The following is a 24685-nucleotide window of genomic DNA, read 5'->3' on the forward strand; positions in this document are numbered from 1 at the left end:
AAAATTATTCATTATACACTCTATACGTACATTATCTTGAGACGCGAGAGATAATTTGATGCACGCACAGTGGTGTCTATCCTCATTTTATACTAATAATGTAGCTGTTTCATTTCACTGATTTATTTAACATTTAACATTTTGCTATCGTATTAGTTTCTTTTTCTATTTTTCTATTCACTCACGCAATCATTTTTTGTTCTTCTTAATTATTGTTAGAATTAGAATTGTTCGTCCTTTCCTTACGATTAGAAAGTGTAATTAAAATGTACACGGTTTTCTTGCGCAAAACGGGAGATTGATTTTGAAAAAACTAAACTCGGCAATTCTTACAAAGGGGACTGAATGATCATAAGTTCGTTGAACTGTTATATTTAACATGTGATAATGTTTATGATTTGGGGTAAGTATTGTTAATACATTTTATTGTACGCATCCGTTTATAAGTTAATAAATTTAATTATTACAGACTTATGCGTGGCGTATAAAACAATACTAAAAAGAAAAACTAAACTTAAGATATCTTAACTTATGCACGAATATATACACGCTGTTAATACATATATATAAAAATATTGGACATCTGTAAACTAGTGTTTTTCATGTGTTTGATAACAAAACTTATCGAAAAATTTAACGTAAAAAAATATTCTACAAAAAAAAAAAGAAAAGAAAACACCAGTTTATATAAATTTAGCTACATTATTTTAAACATGTTATTGTTATAACATTGTTATATTTTATAACATGTTGAATGAATTTTCATTATAAATTATATAAAAACATTTTATTTTATGATGAACAGCTATCATAACAGTTAGTATAAATTCGTATTTACTTTACTATGTACTTTAATAAAATCGCAGAATATGGCAACAAATTAAATCCAAAAAGAAAACTATGAGACAGATATTATTAGAATAACAAATGGGATAAAATACAATCAATCATTCTTACAAATATTAATTTTATAGAAATAGGTTTGAAGATATCATTAGTGATTCTTTTGTCCCCCCCCCCCCCTTCCCCCCAGATGTATCCTAACAAAATCTAAAATGTACAATAATTATTATCGTTGGCACTCGTATGTTATAGTATAAATAATGATAATTTTTACTGACGCGAAATAGTTGTATAAAACCAAAGCTGCTTTCTTAATTAAATTTACATTAACCATTTGAGCACGTGAAAATAGTGATTACAAATCTGTTATGACAAGTATGTACATTGTAGGAAATTGGTTCGCAAGTGGAGTACAATCTGTAAACACACAAAGCCTCCTTGATTCAGTGATTGTAACAAATACGAGCATCATAAGGAGAATTCGTAAACCACCTTACGAAGTACGCAAAACTCATTGGCGTAATGGTGAGATATCCCGATAGAAACGACTTCCGATACTACTGTAACTTGACAGTCTTGAGAGATTCAATTTTGCTTCATAACAAGTCATTATTAATTCTCTTTAGATCCCGAAATACAGAGACATTATTGGGCAGCATCTCTTCTTCTACCTGTCGGAACAATTTTTGTTCTTGCACTAATAATTTTTTTAATGGTAATATCTTACAGGTCTTTTTTTTATATGTTTGCAAATAAAACAATTAATCGCCATAAATTTACAATGACGATTAATCTCCGATAATTTCAGGTATTGTTCAAAAGATGTCCACAGATGATCGCCGCGATTGTCGCATCAATTCTTGGTATTATTATTATATTTATGGCGCTGATGTCAGTTATCCATGCCCCAATTTACGTTTAACATTCTCTGCCATTGTTATTATAAAACATGTGACGTAACGTTTTATCTTTTATACATTTTCCTAAAATATTACAAATAAAGACTGATGTGAAAATTGCTGTATTATCAGTGCAATTACACGCACGCACGCACATATTGGATATTTTTATAATATGTATATTTTTTACAACAGAGAAACAAAGTATAACTTTATCGACCAACTCTTCTATATGATTTCCACTAATGTAATGCTTTACTTACTATTAGCGAATCTTGCTACTCGATTTCATTTGAATCATATCCTTCGACACCCTTATCACTTTCTGTTCATAGTTATTTAATGCTTCTTGCAATCTCTGATAGCTCTAAAAATCAGCATTAATGAATTTCCATTAATACTTCTATAGAAAGATTATATTTACATAAGAACATCATAAATTACATACCTCAGAAAAGATAGGATTTTCACTAACTTCTTTCAATTCGTATAATAACACTTCTAAAGTATTGAGCGGTAGCCAAACTGCTGGAGTTACGGACGTTAAGTGCGTTTTAAGACCAAAATTTTCTTTACCTTTACCCAGAACAGCATTGATGTATTCAATTCCTAACTCGCTAGCTTCTAATATTCTACCAGTATTTAACATAAGACGAAGAAGTTCTGCAGCGTTTCGTTTCTATAATATATAACAAGTTATCATTCATTAATAATATAATTTTATATTAATCAATTGATATTAACAATGAGTTTTTGAATTTACCTTGTATGACATTAATAACCATTGAGGTATGAAAGCTCCTTCTTGAAGTAATTTCCGAGCCACTGCTTTATGCAACTCACTGCATCTATCATTTTCGTGTTTTAACGTTAAATATTCTAACAATCTCCAAGCAGTGTTCGTGACATTTGTATTAGATAAACCAATATCAAATATATCATTTTGAATGAGCCAGTCCCATGCATTTGGATCTTCTCCTCGGCTCAACCGTATACACTGTGAAGTAAGGCTTTCGAGCACGGAACTTTTATTAACTTTAAATTCATCACATAAATGCAACGCTGTCGTGTACAATCCAATAGTCGGTAGAATGATAATAAGCTCCGAAGGTCCGGCATGCGAAACAACATGTAATTCCGAATTTATCTTTGATATCTTCAATCTCGCATCCACAATATAATATTCTCTTTTTATGTCATTTAACTCGAGAACTTCAATTTGCTTCTTTATTATATAATGCAAAGCATCTTCATTACCGGTACTTCTTGTTTGTACTTCATAATCCATTTCTTCTAAATAGTTCTGATCGATTACAGGCCTGACGATCCATCTATATTTTTCAGAGACAAGATGCAACGCGTTGATACACGCTAACAAGCACTGAGCTTGCCTTGATACAATTGCAACGGATTGCGATTCTTGGCTCAAACGCATAGCTTGCTCGTACATGACTGATGCAGCTACAAAAAGAAAAATAAATTACCTTCTAAAATATCTTTAATCGTTGATTACGTAATAAGTTAAAGTTAGTACCTTTTCGCATATTCCCTTTATTTATATGAAAGCTATATAAAAAATTGTAGTAATTATTTTCCATGAGATCTACACTTCTGGCTCTACCTTCTACTATCCTTTCCAAATCTTCGTACATATCAACGTATGGAAATGAAATTAAATCTATTAATTTCTTTCGTTCAAAAAGAGTTACTACTAATTGTCTTAAACAATCTACTCTACGTGCAACATCTGGATTCGAATTCAAGCAATTGTAAGCTTTGATATGGTGACCCAGGTTCAGGTGTTGCATAAATACTATTGAGTGAAGTGTTGGCAAATTAGGATCGTCCTTATCAGCCATTAATATAGCTGTTTCGGCGAGTTCTATGATACAGTCGGAAGCATTATGTTCCTCGAATAATTTGATAACTTTTAGATAATACTGAACTAACGAACTATTCTCGGATAGTATGCTGGATTCGAGTAGGGCATCAGTTAAAAATTCGTCCGTTAAAATTCCTCTGGAAGCTCGAAGAAAATGGTCGCAAGCTTTCTGTGCTTCTCCCATTTCAAGTAATGCGACCGCCAATATAAATTTCCTCGATGCACTGTTCCATTCGCACCATGTATTCAGAAGTCTTACGTATTCTTGGACCAACAAAAACTGACAACTGGACAATAGCCATTCAGGGAAAATGAAATTTCCTGATCTCGGCCAACTGATATTTTTCAATTAAGAAAATATATTGCAAAAATTTAAAAATTTAAAAAAGAAACATATACATGATAAATAAATCGATAGTTTCATAAAAGGATACATGAGTTGCGCAATGAAAGTAATATGTGTTAACATGCCATAATGCCAAGGAATTAATGTAGTTGCATTTAAGTTTGTATGAGCCATCAAATTGTGAGCATGTTTCGCACCACTGCTTTGTATGAATAATTCTAATAACGATAAAGATCGATGTTGCTTGAATCCTATGTTTGCTCTCGAATCAACGAGCTTCAATAATGTTAGACGCTGAACACTGGAGTCTAATAGAGATTGTACAGGCATTGGTAATGCTGTGGATTCACATATCCACGTTACAACGTAATAAGCCTGCATTAACACTACTGTCTTGGGTGCTAGCGATGACTTTATGGAATGCAAAGATCGTGAATCAAATAACTCAGGTCGTAGCAGTATCATCTGTTGCAAGATCGATAAATTCCTGCAGATTGCAAACCTCAATTGCGTTATTTGCGCTACACTTTTGGAAATTCCCGAGATACCCAAGTGGCTACCGAAGAAGTGATTTATATTGACTAACAGTTTCGAGGCATCATGATCATCATTTAGATCTAATTTGTTTGGTTGACCAAGATCGTATGTTAATGTTTCCAACAACATTGCCATAGCGCTCGATATATCTCTGACGTTTGATAATCTATGACAACTAGGATGATGCATGATGAAATTACTAATCGGTTCTTCCGATTCTAACATTAGCTTTGATAACAAATCGTCAATAATGATATCTGGACTTTTCAAATGATACAATTCCCTTTTTATTGTTGTTTTAGTTTCTTCGGATAATTGTTCCTCTAATAAAACCAATGCTGACATTAAAGTAATAAGATCTTGACATATATCCTCATCTTGCGATAAAACTGGCGTTGTCTTGAATCGTGATGTGTATGATTTTTCATTACAAAACATTAAATATTCCAAAGCTTCCATTGGTCTCAAAAGTGAGAAGCATGACTTTTTAAGTAGAACTACCCCATAAACGCTTGGCAATAGCAATAATCCCACTGGCCTGGTGCTGTTGGCATGATATTGTATGACGCAAGAATAAAATTTTGACCAACAACGATTTGCAATTTCTAAATAATCTTCGTCCATCAGTTCGTAATCCATAATTTCAGCCTGTATCTCAACTTCCACCGCAATACATACACGTTCTTTTAATTCAGCAGCGGAAAGAATTTGATCTTCCATATAATTGGATCTTCGGTATATGTTCAACGCTTTTGTTATATCTGTCAAAGAAAATTGTCCAGGTTGAAAAATGTAATTGATGTATGCTTGTCTCGGATCAGTATCAGCATCGCTAAGAATATAGTCTCTATCCGGTGTTTGCTCTAGAACTGCAGCTTCCCATTCAGAGTTAACACGCGCACCGGTCAATGATAATTGAGCATGTGTTACTTCAACTGTATCCATATCAGTAGTTCTCCAGACAGCCCATAATCGAGTAGTAGTAAAGAAAAAATCAACTAAATGTTGCTGCAAAGATTAATACATGTAAGTCATTTCAAGTGATAATTAGTAATTAATACGGATAAATGCAAATAATACATACATCTTGTGCAAACTTGGTACATACTCTAACAAATTTAAACATGCCATTCTCCTGAATCGGTTTTAAAATGCTAAATTCACATCTGGTATTGAATTTTAAAAAAATTCCTAAATATAACTCATTATTAGGGCCTAATGTTTTTCGTAAAATATGGCCTTGTGCACCTTGAGATGCAACGCGATTATCTATCGCTGTATCAGTTACAGCCACGCATTGAGTTTTATTGCAAGACCACATCCGAATATTACCTTCACGGCACAAAGCAAACAGATATGTATCATTTTCACAACTATGTATAGTTAATGACATAGCCACATGAGCTTCAGAACTACGTCCTCTGAAAGCGGTTGCGATACCACTAAGAAATCTTGGCACTATTGAATCTTGTTTTAATTCACTGGTGTGCACAAGACCAGTTTTAGTGTCTAGTCTTAAGAGAAGTATAGTTCCAGAATTATAAGCAAGAGCAAATAGTGCTTCTTGTAATGGAATGAACCATGATGCAGCTGCGTGAGGAACTGGAGAATCTATATATAAAAAGACAAAAATTAAAATACAATACATAAATATCGCATTTAAAAATAAATTTTGTAAAAAATTACTAACTTGTAGTTCCTGCATTCGTAATTACATGAAACATGTGAGGATCTTCTTTAGTTTTTTTTACAGTTTGTGCAGAAACTTCACTAAATATTGATTGTATACCTAAATCTTTGTATGTACTTAAAGAGTGTTCCTATAAAATAATAATTCATTCATTTAATATTTACAATCATACGACATATATTTAGCTTCTAAAAATTACTTACATTTTTATGTATTCTTTCAGGATGAGGAAATGATAATTTATGAACACTAGAAACAGTTGCTATTAATATAATGACTGAATTAACTGTTTCATGTATAGAAATACCGTCCAAAATGGGTGTATCTGTAAATTTATATCTTACTCTGCAGTTGGCTAAGTTGATATCTAAACTGTGTTCAACCAACTCAAGTACATCATGACAAATACGCCAATAAATAAATCTATTCCGTGTAAAATATTTTGAGCCATCATTATATGAATAGCCTCCAGCTCTCTCTGGAACCTTTATGTCCTGCAAAGTACTCTGACTTCCACCTGCAAAATAACATAATTAAAATTCAGATAGCGTGTAACTATTTTTTATTTGAAAAGTAAGGTTAGAAATCTCAGATAGTGAGATTTAAAGTGTAATGTTGTCGAATCGACAGACATTTTTGTAAATGAGAAATAATTCTTTGGCATGCAGCAAAAAACAGTTAATTTTAAATTGTTTCTGAAAGAATAATTTCATTTATCCGGTGAAAGTAAGGTTATGATCACTTACCCGTGTTCAACGTGATTTCGTGCCATTTTTCTGGTACTGTTTGATCAGGCACAACTTCCCTGTATCCTAATGGGAATTCTTCCATTTTTTAATTCGTTTACGAAACAACTATTATGTCAGTTTAACTTTTAAATCATATTACACTGTTGCTTAAAATTTTAGCGGGCATCGAGCATCGATGTCACGCTTCACGCTTCGCGCTTTACTTTGCCGCCGTCGACTTTACCTTCTGTTGTTAATTTGCATAATTCAGTGTCCCCCTCGCCACATAACACGATGATATTGTATTCTACGAAAACCGCGAATAAAACGATACTCGTAAAGAATAAGTATAAATGAAAACGAAAAAAGGAAAAAAAAGAAAAATTAACGAAATGAATACGAATGTGATGGCTTTGATCAAATTTAACGTTACGAAAATTAAAATATACAAGTCATTGTTGCAGACAATATAACCTGCAACAGCTAGGTCAATCATTGTACATTAATAGCACAAACAGTGAAGAAAGAGGGATGAATAAAAAACTTATCACGGCATTCTATTTGATATTGAATGTATTCTTTTCCATTGTAATTGTATTACTGAATAAATGGCTCTACGTTCACATTGGCTTTCCAAACATTACATTGTCTATGATACACTTTGTTATTACTTTCATTGGATTGATAATTTGTGAAAAATTCGATGTTTTCTGCATAAAAGATATCGCGATCAAAGAGATGTTTTTTATCGCCATGGCGTTCTGCGGATTCGTTGTACTGACAAATTTAAGTTTAGCTCATAACACTGTCGGGACTTATCAAGTAGCTAAAATGTTGACTACACCCTGTGTGATAATAATGCAAATGATAGTTTATAATAAACACTTTAGCATACTTGTTAAATTGACGTTGATTCCTATTATACTAGGAGTAGTAATTAACTTTTATTACGATATACAATTCAATATTATTGGAACGGTATATGCAACTATGGGAGTACTTGTAACATCTTTATACCAAGTGGTACGGCTTGTACTTCTTGTGGAGCACTCCAACTAAATTTTTTAAATTCAATTGAATTTGAGCTTAAGTGCTGTAATAAAATTTTAAAAGAATTTTGATGTTTTTAGATGGTAAATATAAAACAAAAAGAGTTTCAAATGGATCCAATGCAGTTGTTGTATTATCAAGCGCCTCTGTCTGCTGTTATGTTATTTTTTATAGTGCCATTTTTAGAGCCTATAGAACAAACATTTGCAAGAAGCTGGTCTCTAATAGACATAGTACGTTAAAGGACATTTATTGAATTGTAATTGCAAAGGAAAAGAATGAAAAAGAGATTACTGAATGTTCTTTCATTTTGTAGGCCATGGTTATACTGTCAGGTATAGTAGCATTCTTTGTTAACTTAACTTCCTATTGGATTATAGGAAAAACATCTCCATTAACGTATCCTTTCTTATCTGTTTTCATTAAAAAATATTTTTTAATATTATTCTATGTCTTCTTATTCCTTATCATTATAATCAGTTACAATATGGTAGGACATTCCAAGTTCTGCCTATTGCTTTTAGGCGGTTCATTAATTTTCCATGAAACACTGGCTATAAATCAAGTAATCGGTATAACTTTAACCCTGGTTGGAATTATTTTGTATGCTCATGTTAAGGTGAGTACAATAAATATGCATGATATTAAAAAACTTTCATTTATAAATGAAATTTTCATTTCAGATGAAGGATACTCAGGTGGTAGTACCAGATTGCGAAGATAAAGAGAGAAAACCATTGCATAAAGTATAGTTTTGTATGACTACTTATTACTACTATTATTACTATTTGTTTATTGATCATGTAATTTGATAGAAATTAAATTACTTTATTGTATTTGCTATTTATTTTCTTTGATACTTTTTATTTGAATTATTCTAAACAAATAAAATATATTTTTTTGAAAGAAAAGGAAGTTGAAAAAAAAAAGAGTACATTGAAGAAAATTCCAAAAAACAGGTCAAAGTCACACCTAGGGCCTTTGTTTCAGTGGAGGAACACAACTCAATGTTGTCACAAATTAATGGGAACTTTTAAATGATATGAGACCTTGTTCAAGTAATTCTGCCAGGTGTATCGGACCCGTTAGTATACGCTTTATAACGTCTTTATATAGAAACTATCCATTCATATAAGTACTTTGGAGAAAATAATTTCTGCATGAGACATCTATTGTTGGAAAAGCGAATTACTCATGAACTTCAGTATACGTACATACTAACATAGGCTAATATGTTACTATACCACTGACTTACTAATATGTTACTTATAACAGTATTTATTGTATATTTCATGATTTTTTTTATTCATTTCATGAATTTCTAACTCATTTAATTAGCAATTAGATTAAAATGAACTTGAAAATTTTAGAGGAAAGATTCGATTTTCGCGGTATTTTGAATTTTGATTTCTCCATGTGCCGGCTCCCGAAACTTCGTTCCCATGACGATTTGACATAGCGGGGATAGAAGTTGTATCAATCAAACATTTATGCACCGTGTTTATTACGGTAATAAGATATTTCTCTTGTATCTGAAGCACTATGAAGATCGAAGAGGTAAAAAGTACCGCAAAGACTCAAAGAATATCAGCTCATACACACATAAAAGGATTAGGTCTTGACGAGAATGGAGTAGCGATACAAGCTGCAGCAGGTCTTGTCGGCCAAGAAATGGCTCGTGAGGTTAGAATTACACATCAATGAGTAAGACACTAATAAAGATTATGATGATGATCCAACATTCTTCGATTGAAATAAACATTCATCTGCCAGTACTAACTGTTCGTCATAAATATCAGATGATTTCTTCCATTCAAAACTTTATTTTGAAGTAACACTAATTTTGAAGTAATATAATAATATTTAATATTTTGTAAAAAAGATTTATCACCCTGTATGTTTCAGGCAGCTGGGGTAGTGGTTGACATGATAAAATCGAAGAAAATGGCTGGTAGGGCAGTGCTATTAGCTGGTCCCCCAGGCACTGGAAAAACAGCGATTGCATTAGCTATCGCACAAGAGTTGGGTAATAAAGTGCCATTTTGTCCCATGGTAGGTTCGGAAGTCTATAGCTCTGAAATAAAAAAGACAGAAGTTTTGATGGAAAACTTCAGAAGAGCTATTGGTCTCAGAATCAAAGAGACTAAGGAAGTGTACGAGGGAGAAGTTACAGAACTAACGCCAGTTGAAACAGAAAATCCTATGGGTGGATATGGAAAGACAGTGTCGCACGTGGTAATTGGATTGAAAACCGCTAAAGGCACAAAGCAATTGAAATTGGATCCCTCTATATATGAGTCTTTGCAAAAAGAGAAGGTAGAGACAGGAGATGTGATTTACATTGAGGCAAATAATGGTGCTGTAAAGAGGCAGGGTAGGAGCGATAATTTTGCTACTGAATTTGATTTGGAAGCAGAAGAGTATGTTCCATTACCTAAAGGTGATGTGCATAAAAAGAAGGAAGTCATTCAGGATGTAACGTTACATGATCTAGACGTTGCTAACGCTAAACCACAAGGTGGTCAAGATATTATGTCTATGATGGGTCAGTTAATGAAACCTAAGAAAACAGAAATTACAGGTAAGATTTGAAATTATTTGAAATATCTCTCTATTTTTATTTGGAATTAAATGTGGATTAAAATTGTATGTTACAGATAAATTGCGCAAAGAAATAAATAAAGTTGTGAATAAGTATATTGATCAAGGTATTGCGGAATTAGTACCAGGAGTGTTATTTATAGATGAGGTACACATGTTAGACATAGAGACGTTTACGTATCTTCATCGTGCGCTAGAAAGCGCAATTGCGCCGATTGTTATCTTTGCAACGAATCGAGGTCGTTGCATAATCAGAGGAACAGAAGATATCGTGTCACCACATGGAATTCCTCTCGATCTTTTAGATAGGTTGTTAATTATACGAACGCTTCCTTATTCTAGATCGGAAATAGAGCAAATAGTTAAATTAAGAGCCACGACGGAAGGGTTGCAAATCGAAGATGAAGCTCTGTCAGCTCTTGGTGAATTAGGTACAAAAACAACGCTTAGATATGTGGTGCAACTTTTAACTCCTGCGTCGTTAACGGCTAAAGTAAACGAAAGGACAATAATTAAAAAAGAAGACGTCGAAGAAGTGGGATCATTGTTCTTAGATGCAAAGTCATCCGCTAAAATTCTTACACAAAATAAAGATAAATTTATGAAATGATTGTATTCGATTATAGACTATTACTTACTATTCTAAATAAAGTTTAATTTGTACGAGAAACAAACAGTAACTGTTTTAATGGAACCTTACTCGTTTGAATAAATTGTAAACACATGTAACACACACGCGTACAAAGGTAATTTCCCAATATTGTTTAAGATATTTTACAACTTAGGGTTACAAAAGATCAAGCTGTAATCAGGAGTTATGACATCACAAGATGATACGTCCTAGGGTATAAAGCCTCTGTTTACTTTAATAAACTCTTTAGTTTCCTGAAATCTATCAACTATAGCGTAATTCTAGTATTAGAAGAGTATTTGAGTATTTTGTACTTTATACTTCACAATGTTATATATTTCTGGGCTAACGAAGTATACAAGATTGTTGAATAGACATAATATATTCCAACACGCGCGTAAATTAACGTTGAGTAATTTACGAAAAGAAAAATTTGATAAACTTTTTCTGCAGAAAGATGAATTTCAAATAAGACATATCGGTCCTCGACAGTATGAGCAGTTGGAAATGTTAGAAACCATTGGGTTCAAGGTAGTATTTTAATTTGACAACAAGATTATTTTGAAGTAGTCAATTCGTTCAATTAATTCGACAGAATTTAGAGGAATTAACAAACGCTGCCGTCCCAGAAAAAATTCTTTACAAGGAAGAATTGAAGATCGAGCAACCAGTCAGTAAGTAAAATGTGTAGCTTATTTGAAAAGATACACACACTAAAGTAAAAAGAAAAACAACACTGCATGAGAAAGCGTGCAGTCACGCGATTGTAGATATGAAACACGTGCAAACTGATAACCCTGTGATACTGAAACAAACGTAGTGAAGTGTAATAAACATTCTTGAAATATATTCATACAAATTTCAGACAATAAACATTTTAAATGCATGGATTAATTATGTAAAAAAATGGAATAATTTCTCCTGTTAAAAATCCATCAATTTTATTATTTTTCTTAAATAAAATGATCTTTTATTGTGAGAAGAGCATATCTCGGGTCAGGGGTCAGTCTCGTGTAGTTAGATTAGCATTCACGTGATTTTCTAAAGCCGAAAACTAATAGCAACACTTTCGTTTAAGATTTCAAATCTATTTCAATATTTTGACTCACAGATTTCACGTAAAGTAATAATTACATTTTAGCTGAATACGAATTGCTAAAGAGAATTACACAAATCTCGGAAAAGAATGATGTGTGGCGTTCGTATATTGGTATGGGATATAATAATTGTTGCACTCCTCACACTATTATGAGGAACATGTTCGAGAATCCAGGATGGTACGTTCTTTGTACGGCGATTTAACGGTGATTTCAATATGGTTAAAGTAACTGCTTACAGGACAACACAGTACACTCCGTACCAACCAGAAATTTCTCAAGGCAGACTCGAAGGTTTGTTGAATTATCAAACAATGATATGCGACTTGACTGGAATGGAAGTAGCAAATGCGTCACTTTTGGATGAGAGTACTGCCGCAGCAGAAGCCTTGGCTCTTGCTTACAGAAGCAACAAGAAAAAGAAGTTGTTCGTTTCTGACAAAGTTCATCCTCAAACAATCGGCGTGATTGCAACGCGTGCCACTTCTTTAGGTCTCAATCTTGAAATCGGGGATGTTTTCCAAGCTGATACCAGCGGGAAGGACATAGCTGGTATTTTATTTCAATATCCCGACACAACAGGATCCATTTACGACTTCGAAGATGTTGTGAAGAAGGCACACGCGAATGATGTACGTATTTTGATATCTAAAATCCAAATTAAATAAATCTGAAAGTTTAATTATGTTCGATACGTTTCATCGTAATTAGACACTCGTCTGTGCTGCTGCTGACTTATTAGCGTTGGCTATACTCAAACCTCCGAGCGAATTTGGAGTTGATGTATGCGTTGGCACCAGTCAACGTTTTGGGGTTCCACTTGGATACGGAGGACCTCATGCTGGATTTTTCGCATGTCGGCAAAAATTAGTTCGTCTGATGCCGGGTAGAATGATTGGTGTAACCAAAGACTCGAACAGCCAGGATGCGTACCGCTTAGCTCTTCAAACACGTGAACAGCATATCAGGAGAGATAAGGCTACCAGCAACATTTGTACTGCACAAGCATTGCTGGCAAACATGTCTGCAATGTATGCCGTGTATCACGGGCCTGAGGGAATAAAAAACATTGCAAACAGAGTACACTTCTTAACCCTTATCCTAGCAAAAGGTTTAGAACAAGCAGGGAACAAAGTGGTCAATAAATATTTTTTTGATACTATAAAAATATTACCTGTAGTGCCTCAGAAAACTATAAAGAAGAATGCGATTGCGTTTAAAGTGAATTTTAGGTAAATAATCAGAAAATATAATGCGAATAAAATAGATACAGGTATGACAAGGCTAATGCATTTCAGATATTACGAGAATGGAGTTGGAATATCTCTGGACGAGACTACCACAGAGCAAGATGTAAATGATATCTTTAAGATATTCTCGGCACATACGAACGTTGAAGAAATATCTAAAGAGGACACTTGTCTAGTCAGAAACTTGAGTAAATCTTATTTTGCTCGCTCCATACCATATTTGCAACATCCTGTATTCAACAGTCATCAATCCGAAACAAGAATAGTTCGTTACATGAAGTCCTTAGAGAATAAGGATGTGTCTCTCGTACATAGTATGATACCATTGGTAAATTAAATCATTAAATCAGCGAAGAAAAATTCTACACTATCCTAAATTTTTAAGCAATATCATTGAGTTATAGATGACTACGATAATTTATGTTGAATCATAAAAATTTAGAATATTCGATTTTTTATTTTACAGTTTAATTAGTATCATTGAGTCATTTGTAATTGTAACAGGTTGTTTTGGAATTTTTGATCTTATTACTAACTTTTATAACAATCCTAAATTGTTACAATTGCAAATGGCTCAATGATATCAGTTAAGGGGTAATATACTTATTATATATTTTCGGCTATTTCAACAGGGATCCTGTACGATGAAACTAAATTCTACCACAGAAATGATGCCCTGTAGCTTGCGTGGATTTACTAATATCCATCCTTTTGTTCCCATTGAACAAACCAAAGGATATCAACAGTTATTTACTGAACTGGAACATGATCTATGCGCTATAACTGGTTATGATAATATAAGTTTTCAACCAAATAGTGGCGCTCAAGGGGAATATGCTGGTCTAAGAGCTATACAACGTTATCACGAGTCGAATGAAAACAACAATCGACAAGTCTGCTTGATTCCCATTTCTGCTCACGGTACTAATCCTGCTTCTGCTCAGATGGCTGGTATGCAAGTGAAGCCTATTCTCGTACAGAAAGACGGTTCTGTGGACATTGTACATCTAACAGAAATGATAGATAAATATCGAGAGACATTGTCCTGCTTGATGATAACGTACCCATCAACGAACGGCGTGTTCGAGGAGACCATCGCTGATATTTGTATTATGGTTCATGAAGCTGGTGGCCAGGTGTATTTAGACGGGGCTAATATGAATGCCCAAGTTGGTCTATGTCGTCCTGGTGATTATGGTAGCGACGTATCACATCTGAATTTACACAAAACGTTTTGCATACCTCATGGCGGTGGTGGACCTGGGATGGGGCCTATTGGAGTGTAAGTAACAATAGTTAGTTTGATATAAATACAGTAAAAATGATGATGTTTTTTGCCTATAGAAAACGGCATCTTGCACCTTTCCTTCCATCTCATCCTGTAATTAATCGTTCGGGCAATGGCCACAACAATGTAAAACAAACTGGTGCGGTATCAGCCGCTCCTTTCGGATCATCGGCTATTTTACCAATTTCATGGGCTTATATTAAAATGATGGGTCCGAATGGGTTAAAAAAAGCCACGCAAGTCGCTATTCTGAATGCTAATTACATGAGCAAAAAATTGGAGAAATATTACAAGACACTGTACAAAGGAAAGACAGGATTAGTAGCACATGAATTTATTTTGGACGTACGGGATTTTAAGAAAACGGCAAATATCGAAGCTGTAGATATCGCTAAAAGATTGATGGATTATGGTTTTCACGCTCCGACAATGAGTTGGCCTGTATCTGGTACATTAATGATCGAACCAACCGAATCTGAAGACAAAAAAGAACTGGACAGATTTTGTGATGCTCTGATTCGTAAGAATATCATGTTTATTAAAAATTTCTTTTTTTTCTGTTTTAACAGACGTCAATGGATATTCAGAACTTTTATCTTTTAGATATACGACAAGAAATTGATGACATAGAAAGTGGTAAGTTAGATATTGTTAAAAATCCATTGAAAATGGCACCACACACTCAAGAGGAAGTGATATCAAGTACATGGGATAGACCATACTCACAAGAATTGGCAGCGTTTCCAGCTGTAAGTTGATATTTGCAGAACTTGATATTTACAACAGAATAAATAATAAATCATGCATATATTTGTAGCCATTTGTAAAAAGAAGTAAGAAAATTTGGCCGAGTGTTGGAAGGATAGATGATACATATGGAGACAAAAATCTATTTTGTACGTGTCCTCCTGTCTCACCAGATTAATGAGTGATTTTACTTATTTATCGTGTACAGTTGGTTACAGAACTATTTAAATATTTATTGTAATTTTTTGTACAAACATATTATTTATACAAAATTTCATACTTTTATAAGCAGACAAAATATATGTAATAAAATCTGAATCTAAACTTCTTTTCTCTTTTTAACAGAAAAGCTATATTATATTATTTAATTATTATCCTTAATGTAATGTAATTATAGATATTCAGGTCATCGATATATTTACATTGTACATTAATCGATTACGTCCTCAAACTTTGTATATATATTACAAACCAGGCATAAGATATGCAATATTGTCCAGTATTTGCGAAAGTGTTTCATGTTTGGCTCCATTAATTTCTGGTACCTGTTGCGTTAGACAAATCAAGGGACCCAGTGCGCAAAGCAGGGAATCCAGTAGGACCGACAGACTGCCTGATACCGCTATTTGTCCATCGTGTTCCTTTAACCGTTCGCCAATGATCGTTAAACTTTCACCAAGAAGCTTGAGATGAGCAGCTACGTCGATTGGTTGAGTACCGACGACTTTATACATTCCTGTTCCTATCACCGGTTCGTTAACCAAATCTTTCCCAGTTCGATTTGACGGCGGCGACACCGGAACATTTCCTACAACCGAGGGTAGACCTAATTGAATTGTTTTTTTGGAAGTAGCAGGCTTTTGTTCTTTCCCATTACCTGTAATACAAAAAAACAGGGAACATAAAATGTTACAATATTATCGTGTTATTCGATTTGCCTATCTCTACACGAGACGCATGCATACAAAATAAGTGATAATAAGACATCTACCATATAATTCTTGGAGACATAAACATAAAAACAATATAATATCTGAGAAACTTTTGACTAATACGCGTGCACGAGAAGCAAATCAAGAAAAATAAACTACCACATAACTTTCAGAGATGTACTTGAAAAAATAATGTAACATGAGAACCAACAAACCCACCAATTTTATTAATGAATTTTTTTCGCGAAGCAGGCGGCGGCATTTTCCAAACAGGCTCATCTTTACTTGCAGGTAAAGAATGAGGTTTCGCTGCTAAGCGTTTTGCGCGTCTGCGCCAGTTATATTTTTCCAGATTTGGTACTGTAGCCCATAGTTCTCCTAATCGTTTAGAAATTGCTGCAAAATCTACAAAAAGCAACGTTTCACGAATAACATTAGCATTGGTTTTCTAATTCGATCGTACATAGTATGGAGAAACAAGTGAATCTTATATACCCATATAAGGACATTGCTCTAGTAATTCTTGTCTAATTTCTTTAGCCCACAACATATACGCGGTAAATCTTGTTTTCTGAAAATATCATCGAACTGTGAAATAATCATCCCCTTAGTAATTTTCATGTGTACATACCCCTTTATCTTTACGCTGTGCCTTCATTCTACCTATTATTTTGCCATCTTTAATAATTAGTTTTTTCTTACATTTCTCAAGCATGTACAAACTATTCGCTTGTGAAGGTGTTTCTTGGCCAGGTGGTTCAAGTTTTCTAAACCCTGCTTCTCTATCATCTATCATAAGAGGATCTACATCATCATCACTTCCAGAATCCATACTATATCTCTCATCCTCGTTCAACCCAGAGGGATCATCTGATTCTGATCCTGAAGACTGTCCCTCATCTGACAATGTCTCTTGTTTAACTCTTTGTTGTCCAGAGCTAGAATTCGAATTCTTCCTTTGCCTTCCACCACTTGTATGTTGAATTGACTGATTTGGTGATATACATTGGGATTCATATCTGTCCAACAATTGTTGATTTTGTAATTGTTGTGCTTTCTGACGTTTGTATTTGTTATCCGTAAAATCATCTGGTGACTCAAAGTCAACGAGTTTGGAAGATTTCTTTCTCACACGGCCACTGCGGGAGATACCCGTGACCTCTAGATCTGAAAGATAAAGCGGACTGCACCTTGCCAAGAAAGAGAAAGGGACCAAAATACTTTGTAAGATCTAACTACCACTCTCATAACATCTGATTCAAGATCATTACTTGTATGCAAACATATTTTACATCACAATATAAATGAATATCCAAACTTTGTTCACTGGTATTCATGATATCAAATATAATTTTCTTGATATTGAAATTTTTTTGAATGAATGTGTTTGACAACCAATTGTTAGATCTCGTGGACGCGTATTGTGTCATATAAATTTTGTTGCACATGTATAAAAAGAATTTTCTCTATACCTGATATGGATAAACATATTGCTGTTTGTAAACGAGCGTGACGAGTACTATCACCGTTTGAGGTTATGAGTACCACAAGGTAATTAAGACCGGTTCGAATAAAATTTTATCATTTTCGTGTAATCGTGTTTTCTCATTGGCGTCTGTCTGTTTCGTTAAATTTCTCAAATACGTGAAAGAAACCTGATCACGAATAGATTGTATACACATCATTAGTTCAATGATTCTCCGCTACAGACAAAAGCGCTAGTAACCAAAACGCAAATTGGAGTAAATATTGCCAGAAAAATTGATAAATTTGCTACGAACGCGCGCAAATCATGCGAAATACTGCAAGCGATACGAGCAAACAAGCAACTGATCTACCAAATATGTTTCCCTACGTAATAAAAGCTGATCTCACCGTCATTCTTCTGACGTTTCGGCGTCACGAACATATCCATAGCGTTGTTTCGTTGTTCTGCGAGCTTGTTGCGCCGCGGCGTTTTCTCAGATTTCGCGGGCTTACGAATATTGGCGCGCATCACGCGCTAATAAGCTATTACCTCCTTGATGCAAACACATCTGTCAAAAATTTCCGCACCGTTCCCAGCAACAAGCTCTCCTTCACGGACTAAAATTTGTTTATTTCGGAGACGATTTTAAAAACAACTGCTACGAAGAAAACCACAATGCACTGCGCAGCGTGAGTCATGCATTCAGTATGCAACGCGCGAAATTCAAAAACGAATATCTCATTTTCTTACTCGTGCAAAGCACAGAAAGCTTTAACAATCGTATAAATTTTCCAATTTTCCAAGGTATAAAAATTATATAAAAAGTAATTTATATTAATTAAAAAAATAAGAAAATTTAACGTATATTGTAAAAAAATGTATTATTTACATTAACTAGGATGCTTTTCACAATTAAATAATATAAAAATTTAAATATCATCCTCTTGCTGCCAGCCATCTTCGTCGGACAAAAATCTTCTTTTGTGACTGGTGTTCATATAAGGTCTCAATGCCCATTCTGTGTCAGCTGCAGTTTCCGCATCCAAGGTACCTAATTTAATTTCGTACAACTTCAGTTGAAACCTGGGACCAACTTCCGTCAATTCAATGTCCTTTCCACGAATTCTTTTGTACGTGTGATGACGGAAAGATACATAATCATCGTGATTAGCAAAAGTAATTATTCTTTTGCTATCTTCCTTCGGTACTGGGAATAAATACTTTAGAATACTCATGACGCGTTCACCCAACTTTGTTTTGAAATTGTGAAATATAAGATGAGGATATTGCTCCGACATAGTTCCAATATCAGGAATATCGTGTCTCATAATAACATCTGACATTGTGAAATATGCAGTTGGTCCATAGGGTAAGTGACATATGGTAAGAGAATTAGGTACACCTCTATGTTCATGCACTATTATGAAATCTGTAACGTTATTTGCTCTACAAGCATGTATCAATTGTTTCATCTCATACTTTCCTCGATTCATTCTTTGAGAATTGGGAAATATCAGGCGCAATTCTTTGACAAACATCTTCAATCTGGAACTTGGATCGCGGGATGTAGTGATCACAATTTTTGGATCTTCAACTCCTGCCCATCGATACTCATCATCTTCATGAGATCCCACGGTTCCTCCCATTTCTGTTCCGATAGCAACAGCCATCTCTGGCCCAGCATCTTCCCAAGCTAATTGTTTCTGTATGTTCAAAGCATCTTTCCTTAAATCTGGATGTATGGGTATATTTTGTTCCAGGCTACGTTTAAGTTTCTCTTTTTTCTCTTGAATGTTTTTCAACTTGTCTTGAACAGACTTTCTGTAGAGATACTCTCGGCGGAGTCTCGCTTGTCTTCGTAACATTTTAACCTTCTGTTTGATAAAGTAATTAGTAGTTTGATTAAGCAGAGAACAGTTCTTCAAAACAACAGATACTTGGACAAAGAATTATAGGTTATACGAATCTTACACGTGTTCACATAATGTCAAGAACAACTTTGACATCAGTGCTCCGGGTCTTACGCGTACTAATTTCTCTATCTCATTTCAATTCCAATGTCTCTTTCTACCGGTAAACATGATGGAGACTTAGGCTCCATCTGATGTTGCATTCCCGCAGTTTGTGGAGACACATATATATAAGTTTTATATTATAGATAATATATATAATTTATAAAATGTATTATATATATATAAGTTTATCTTCAATTTTCAATGGCTGCAATAACTTTAGCTAATCAAAAAAACGTTGACGATCTTACAATTAGGTTAAAAATAGCGCTGGTCATGATCTGTTCTAGAATGGGTAACCCCCAAGTATAGAATTCCCAAGCGTCTGAGGTTAAGAGCCAGGTTGCCATAAAAGACTCCACTGATTATTACAGCGTAAAATTTACAGTGTAAAATTATAGTAGGCTACTAGCGTAAGTCTGATTATTATAACATAGTTTAGATTATTATGATATAAAGTTTTTTTTATTTCAAATTTTCCCTCCCTCCACCTCACACCATCACCTGCGTCATATCCTTTGAACATTGTGCTTTTAACTGCAGATCTCAATTTAGGACGTGACAAAATTAAATAAATAATAAATTTTAAAATAATATAATATAATAAAAGTTTTTACTACCAAATTAATAAAATAATTATTAAATTTACGGTAACTATTGAATTTATTGTAAATTAATGAAATTCAACGTACTTTCTACCTAGTCGATAACGCGATTGGTTGAGCTGCGAGTGAGCCAATCACAGCATCTAGGATGACGAAATTAACGAATATTTTGAAATTAGTTTGTAACTTCACGCGTTCAAGTGAAGATTGTTTGCGCGTACTAAGTTGTAAAAACGTGTTGAATTACTTGAATTTGTGCTTCAATTTATGTTGATAGTGAAAGTAAGTTTCTTCTATTGATAATAAAATTTACTATAAATAGTTATATCTCATTAATCGGTTAAATATTATGACGTCAAACATTGTAGAAGCATACGTGTCTAAAAAGGAAAAAACTTTATTTATACAATTATAATGTTATAAAAGGAAAAAACTTTATTTATACAATTATAATGTCAAGACAATTTATATCAGAATAAATATATAAGACAAATAATTGAGTATTTTCGATACAGATAAAATTTCGAATGAAATTAAAAAATTATAATGCGATTTACGCGCGAAATTTGAATGTGATTGTGAATTTGATGAGTAGTTAGTGCTACCAACTTTCACAATATCCATTCAGAACATAGAATTGACGCATGTCATACGATATACGAATATATTCAAATCAATGTTAAACTGATATATACTAATTGTTGAAAATATTTTCGCAAGACGTTTCGTTTTTTTCATAAATGGAACGAATCCTATTCGTGCACGAATCTTCATTTCTAAATTAGTTCGCGACGTATTAATTTATTATCCGTCAGAATTAATTTATTGTCCGTTTATTATTTTGACTGATATTTATAACTGCGTAATATTTTCATTCTTATTTTTTCATCATTCATATCTTCATTATCATTAATTTCTTTTAATTAATGTACGTTTTTATTTATCTTTTTTTCTTTGATCATCTTTTTGATACATAGTTGCATTTACTTATGTTATAAACATTCAAGACGGCATTTGATCTTGATTATTTCATTTCTATACAATTTGTTTCTTTTATACATTTATTAATAAAATTTTGACTTTTTTTTTGTAGAGATTATTGGTTAGTTGCGTGGGAAACTTCAAACAATTGGGAAGAACGAAAAAGGACGCAACAATGATTAGTGATCCGACGGTTTTACGTAGAGGTATGGTAACATATTTCTACGAGTACAGACGTATTTGTTTATTTCCCTTCTTTATGGGACATTTAATAAAATTTATGCCATATTTGATTAAGCACATTGATCAACGGAATCTTTAAAATAAAATCAATTAATATTAAAATAATATTTTATATTTTTTTCCAGATTTCTGGAGCACAACAATGGTAAGTCGCACATATATATTTTTCTCTGGTCATTCAATGATGAGTAGGCCGTAGAATGAAGAATCTAAATCGGTTGTATTATGTAAAACTTTTAACAAGCATAGTAACCACGAGTATTTATTACTCAAAAAAAAAAAGAACATTTCCTTGTATGCGTTTTATTTACTAATTCAGGATAGATTTTCTTGCACATTTGATTATGCATTTAATTATTATCAGTATGAAATAATCTATCGTATAGAGTTATAATTATAATTTAAGATTTAATTGAATATTGACCTTCAAATTTAAATTTTTGTATCAATTTTTATTATAGTTCATTTTGTTATTTGTTTTACATAAGTGGATTGACAAGAATACAGACATTTTTTATGTAAAATTAGAAAATTTTTATGTAAAAGGAGGATTTACACCTCTATGTAGTGAGTTTATGGCAATTTTATTATTTGATATGAATTATATTATAGTACACGATACGAACTGGGATATTATAATTTATTATAATACATGATATACAAAAGCATATCTAGTTTATTGTCTATCTCGTCTACGATTTAACAAATGAATGTCTTCATGTGGTTGAATATTGAATATAATTCTAATAAAATCATAAAGAGCTCAAAAAACGCATTAATTTTCTTGAATATCGGTATTTCAGATAAAGACAAAATCTTATATAGTGTCACATCTATTTTATGCTTAGGCAGTGGTTGTGATTGAAACTATCATCACCTCGTTTGTGGTATCATTATATTGAACCAATAAAGGTTCATGAGATATCATATAAATCATAAGGTGCGCCCAAGAGATGGGACACGCGTTAAATGTGAAGTTTATTCTGCTCATCGTTTTTCTTAACAATCGAGATAAATTAGTCGATAAGATCGGTAATTTTACCGACGAATCCTTTATGTCTCCGAAGGTAACTTACTTCTGTTGGTAACAAGTTATCGACGTACCTAAACAGCAATTACTTTCGAATATCGATGTTAGATGCCATATCAACCACTTCTTTCAAATTTCTAGAAAAATTTATATATTATATCATTATTCAAACTTCTCAACGAATTAAAAAGTAAAATTAGAATATCCATAGAACAAGAGCTTGTTCATTGCCGATTTATAGGAGGAGACGTAGGCTTTTTTTTTCGCCTGTGAAACGTGGTTAATTGCAACCAGCTTGCAATTTCGCTGATGTCTCTTTGATCGAGCCGCCGGCTCGCTACTTCTCTCGTCGGAATATGATTTTTCAAGCTGCGCTTAATCAGCGACGAACTGTGAATCATAACAACAGAGTCATTCTTTGTAAGCGTGTAACGTTCGCCGCTCCGGTGTATGGGCGAGTGTTTCGAGTTTCCTTCCGACGAAACGAATCGAATCGAAGCGAAGCGAAGCGAAAAGAAATTCGACAGGAAAAAAGAAAAGAGATAAAAAGAAAATACAGAAACGAGACGATGCAGCGGTGGAGAAAAGAAAGAAAAAAAGGAAAGAAACCCGCAAACATCGGACACAGAAGAATCGCGGCAATTTCGAAAAAAAAGTGGAATGGCCTCCGGGGGGGGGGGGATAGGGCTCGTGCCGCGTGCACGGCGCCTCGTAATTCATTTAGACGGTAGCTCGACGAGACAGGCTCAATTACAGCCGCGGCAAAAAACCGCACCGGGAACGAGCAGCTTCTTCGTACGACGTGCGTGGTCCGTGTTCGTAGCTCGTTCGGCCCGACGTACACGCGCGCTCGTTTTCTCGTCTCTTTCAAGGAGGAAAAGAAGAAGGGCCGCGACCGGGCTCGTGTCCTACGTCACTCAGCCGAAGCGCGTCGCGGCGGACATCGTTAAAGCCTCTTTGTCATCCGTTTTACCCGGCCGCGCTGCCATTACGTCCCCCGGCTTGTCCCTACGTGCAAAACGTCCGGAATTCCTCGCACCGATCTGCTCCTAGGGAGGTCTCCCCCCTTGACTTTCCTCCTCCTATTTCTTCTTAGGATATATTTCGTACAATACAAATACTCTTCCTATAATACGGTAGATACGTGTTACGTGAAACTAGGAATCAGTTAACCTCTTGAGAACTTTCTTGGCAAACAGATTGCAATATTTTCTCAGTTTTAAGTATATTGAAATATAACCCAGGCAAAATAAATAATAAATTTATTACTTCTTAGTAGATTTCTGTCCAATGATATACCAACGAATTCGAAAAGAAGGCGAGTTACTGTGTGACGGTTTGGTCACTCGTTACGGTCCGCGAGCCGGAGTTGCTCACTAATTTTGTGATATGTAAAGCTAGCGTCGTATGAAACAGGCTTGCAGGCTGATTGCGAATGACAGTGGACTTTTGAAAACGATTCTCTGAGAGACAGATAAAAGATTGAGATCCTAGGTGGCGAACTTGGTCGTTGCAATAGTTAGTCGGGCAATTGAAAATTGGGAGGGAACAATCAAGAAAAGAATAAAGTGTGTACAGTCGCAGTTGCTAAATGAATTGCCCTCTAAACGAGGTGGCCCTTCAAATACTTATTACGCGACACTCGATTGTACAATGATTCTTGATTGAAGAATGAAAAATTATTGAACACGGAGTATTCAGTGGTCTGCAACTAACCCGACCTCAATGGAAAACGCAGAATGCGGTTTTGTGCGACTTTTTTTTGACGTAACAAAAATTCGGACATCAATTCCAATTGTTTTTATGTATGCACAAATAGAATAGG

General features: G+C 34.1%; 7 protein-coding genes and 1 long non-coding RNA gene across 13 annotated transcripts; 5 read left to right on the top strand and 3 right to left on the bottom strand.

Moving 5' to 3' along the window:
- Window positions 1-112: 112 nt before the first annotated feature.
- Window positions 113-3285, top strand: LOC122535009. 3 transcript variants are annotated; one of them, XM_043666154.1, is made up of 5 exons: window positions 113-403; window positions 1234-1368; window positions 1470-1558; window positions 1652-1989; window positions 3087-3285. In XM_043666154.1, the coding sequence occupies exons 1-4, from the start codon at window positions 388-390 to the stop codon at window positions 1763-1765; spliced, it is 354 nt and encodes a 117-aa protein (XP_043522089.1). In that variant the 5' UTR covers window positions 113-387; the 3' UTR covers window positions 1766-1989; window positions 3087-3285. The 3 variants fall into 3 exon arrangements, with proteins under 3 accessions (XP_043522089.1, XP_043522090.1, XP_043522088.1); XM_043666155.1 differs by lacking the exon at window positions 113-403 and having other exon boundaries at window positions 881-1368; window positions 1652-1706; XM_043666153.1 differs by lacking the exon at window positions 113-403 and having other exon boundaries at window positions 888-1368.
- Window positions 1587-7156, bottom strand: LOC122535002 (nuclear pore complex protein Nup160 homolog). Of its 2 annotated transcripts, none has more exons than XM_043666144.1 (10): window positions 6944-7156; window positions 6401-6714; window positions 6198-6327; window positions 5592-6118; window positions 4059-5515; window positions 3277-3959; window positions 2506-3203; window positions 2191-2421; window positions 2006-2109; window positions 1587-1826 (listed from the first exon to the last, which is right to left on the bottom strand). In XM_043666144.1, the coding sequence occupies exons 1-9, from the start codon at window positions 7026-7028 to the stop codon at window positions 2008-2010; spliced, it is 4227 nt and encodes a 1408-aa protein (XP_043522079.1). In that variant the 5' UTR covers window positions 7029-7156; the 3' UTR covers window positions 1587-1826; window positions 2006-2007. The 2 variants fall into 2 exon arrangements, with proteins under 2 accessions (XP_043522079.1, XP_043522080.1); XM_043666145.1 differs by lacking the exon at window positions 6944-7156 and having other exon boundaries at window positions 6401-6446; window positions 6542-6628.
- A 27-nt stretch (window positions 7157-7183) lies between these two features.
- Window positions 7184-8822, top strand: LOC122535008 (solute carrier family 35 member E3-like). Its single transcript, XM_043666152.1, has 5 exons — window positions 7184-7948; window positions 8056-8208; window positions 8292-8374; window positions 8456-8594; window positions 8659-8822. Exons 1-5 carry the CDS (start codon window positions 7457-7459, stop codon window positions 8725-8727), a joined length of 936 nt encoding a protein of 311 aa, XP_043522087.1. The 5' UTR covers window positions 7184-7456; the 3' UTR covers window positions 8728-8822.
- Window positions 8823-9358: 536 nt separating this feature from the next.
- LOC122534988 (ruvB-like 1) lies at window positions 9359-11250 on the top strand. Its single transcript, XM_043666116.1, has 3 exons — window positions 9359-9658; window positions 9881-10556; window positions 10633-11250. Exons 1-3 carry the CDS (start codon window positions 9518-9520, stop codon window positions 11184-11186), a joined length of 1371 nt encoding a protein of 456 aa, XP_043522051.1. The 5' UTR covers window positions 9359-9517; the 3' UTR covers window positions 11187-11250.
- A 208-nt stretch (window positions 11251-11458) lies between these two features.
- LOC122534987 (glycine dehydrogenase (decarboxylating), mitochondrial) lies at window positions 11459-15913 on the top strand. The gene is made up of 10 exons (XM_043666115.1): window positions 11459-11738; window positions 11803-11881; window positions 12349-12484; window positions 12546-12936; window positions 13016-13536; window positions 13603-13882; window positions 14187-14836; window positions 14899-15362; window positions 15446-15591; window positions 15660-15913. The coding sequence occupies exons 1-10, from the start codon at window positions 11535-11537 to the stop codon at window positions 15765-15767; spliced, it is 2979 nt and encodes a 992-aa protein (XP_043522050.1). The 5' UTR covers window positions 11459-11534; the 3' UTR covers window positions 15768-15913.
- On the bottom strand, window positions 15731-18660 carry LOC122534989 (HMG box-containing protein 4). Of its 3 annotated transcripts, none has more exons than XM_043666118.1 (5): window positions 18397-18660; window positions 17153-17682; window positions 17017-17092; window positions 16741-16926; window positions 15731-16466 (listed from the first exon to the last, which is right to left on the bottom strand). In XM_043666118.1, exons 1-5 carry the CDS (start codon window positions 18515-18517, stop codon window positions 16054-16056), a joined length of 1326 nt encoding a protein of 441 aa, XP_043522053.1. In that variant the 5' UTR covers window positions 18518-18660; the 3' UTR covers window positions 15731-16053. The 3 variants fall into 3 exon arrangements, with proteins under 3 accessions (XP_043522053.1, XP_043522054.1, XP_043522052.1); XM_043666119.1 differs by having other exon boundaries at window positions 15731-16397; window positions 17153-17688; XM_043666117.1 differs by having other exon boundaries at window positions 17153-17688.
- LOC122534992 lies at window positions 18645-20459 on the top strand. The gene is made up of 2 exons (XR_006308038.1): window positions 18645-18678; window positions 20292-20459. It is a non-coding gene; the product is annotated as an uncharacterized LOC122534992 (long non-coding RNA).
- On the bottom strand, window positions 18852-20032 carry LOC122534991 (U3 small nucleolar ribonucleoprotein protein IMP4). Its single transcript, XM_043666120.1, has one exon. It carries the CDS (start codon window positions 19852-19854, stop codon window positions 18919-18921), a length of 936 nt encoding a protein of 311 aa, XP_043522055.1. The 5' UTR covers window positions 19855-20032; the 3' UTR covers window positions 18852-18918.
- Window positions 20460-24685: the final 4226 nt, after the last annotated feature.

This window comes from Frieseomelitta varia, unplaced genomic scaffold, assembly GCF_011392965.1.
Source record: "Frieseomelitta varia isolate USP_RPSP 00005682 unplaced genomic scaffold, Fvar_1.2 scaffold_659, whole genome shotgun sequence".
In the NCBI taxonomy this organism is placed as follows: domain Eukaryota; kingdom Metazoa; phylum Arthropoda; class Insecta; order Hymenoptera; family Apidae; genus Frieseomelitta; species Frieseomelitta varia.

What these genes read in the sequence shown, in the direction of transcription:
- LOC122534987 (XM_043666115.1), top strand. Translation starts at nt 11,535, where the DNA reads ATGTTATATATTTCTGGGCTAACGAAGTATACAAGATTGTTGAATAGA. An exon ending in ATGTTCGAGAATCCAGGATG is followed by an intron (nt 12,485 to 12,545) that starts GTACGTTCTTTG and finishes AACTGCTTACAG; the next exon opens with GACAACACAGTACACTCCGT. An exon ending in GGGATGGGGCCTATTGGAGT is followed by an intron (nt 14,837 to 14,898) that starts GTAAGTAACAAT and finishes TTTTGCCTATAG; the next exon opens with AAAACGGCATCTTGCACCTT.
- LOC122535002 (XM_043666144.1), bottom strand. Translation starts at nt 7,028, where the DNA reads ATGGAAGAATTCCCATTAGGATACAGGGAAGTTGTGCCTGATCAAACA. An exon ending in TACGAATGCAGGAACTACAA is followed by an intron (nt 6,119 to 6,197) that starts GTTAGTAATTTT and finishes TTTTATATATAG; the next exon opens with ATTCTCCAGTTCCTCACGCA. An exon ending in AAAATCCTATCTTTTCTGAG is followed by an intron (nt 2,110 to 2,190) that starts GTATGTAATTTA and finishes GCTGATTTTTAG; the next exon opens with AGCTATCAGAGATTGCAAGA.
- LOC122534991 (XM_043666120.1), bottom strand. Translation starts at nt 19,854, where the DNA reads ATGTTACGAAGACAAGCGAGACTCCGCCGAGAGTATCTCTACAGAAAG.
- LOC122534988 (XM_043666116.1), top strand. Translation starts at nt 9,518, where the DNA reads ATGAAGATCGAAGAGGTAAAAAGTACCGCAAAGACTCAAAGAATATCA. An exon ending in GCCAAGAAATGGCTCGTGAG is followed by an intron (nt 9,659 to 9,880) that starts GTTAGAATTACA and finishes TGTATGTTTCAG; the next exon opens with GCAGCTGGGGTAGTGGTTGA. An exon ending in TAAGAAAACAGAAATTACAG is followed by an intron (nt 10,557 to 10,632) that starts GTAAGATTTGAA and finishes TGTATGTTACAG; the next exon opens with ATAAATTGCGCAAAGAAATA.
- LOC122535008 (XM_043666152.1), top strand. Translation starts at nt 7,457, where the DNA reads ATGAATAAAAAACTTATCACGGCATTCTATTTGATATTGAATGTATTC. An exon ending in GCTGGTCTCTAATAGACATA is followed by an intron (nt 8,209 to 8,291) that starts GTACGTTAAAGG and finishes TTCATTTTGTAG; the next exon opens with GCCATGGTTATACTGTCAGG. An exon ending in TTTTGTATGCTCATGTTAAG is followed by an intron (nt 8,595 to 8,658) that starts GTGAGTACAATA and finishes TTTTCATTTCAG; the next exon opens with ATGAAGGATACTCAGGTGGT.
- LOC122535009 (XM_043666153.1), top strand. Translation starts at nt 1,212, where the DNA reads ATGACAAGTATGTACATTGTAGGAAATTGGTTCGCAAGTGGAGTACAA. An exon ending in CAAAACTCATTGGCGTAATG is followed by an intron (nt 1,369 to 1,469) that starts GTGAGATATCCC and finishes AATTCTCTTTAG; the next exon opens with ATCCCGAAATACAGAGACAT. An exon ending in CACTAATAATTTTTTTAATG is followed by an intron (nt 1,559 to 1,651) that starts GTAATATCTTAC and finishes CGATAATTTCAG; the next exon opens with GTATTGTTCAAAAGATGTCC.
- LOC122534989 (XM_043666117.1), bottom strand. Translation starts at nt 18,517, where the DNA reads ATGCGCGCCAATATTCGTAAGCCCGCGAAATCTGAGAAAACGCCGCGG. An exon ending in GAAACGTCAGAAGAATGACG is followed by an intron (nt 17,689 to 18,396) that starts GTGAGATCAGCT and finishes TTTATCTTTCAG; the next exon opens with ATCTAGAGGTCACGGGTATC. An exon ending in AAAATTCATTAATAAAATTG is followed by an intron (nt 16,467 to 16,740) that starts GTGGGTTTGTTG and finishes TTTGTATTACAG; the next exon opens with GTAATGGGAAAGAACAAAAG.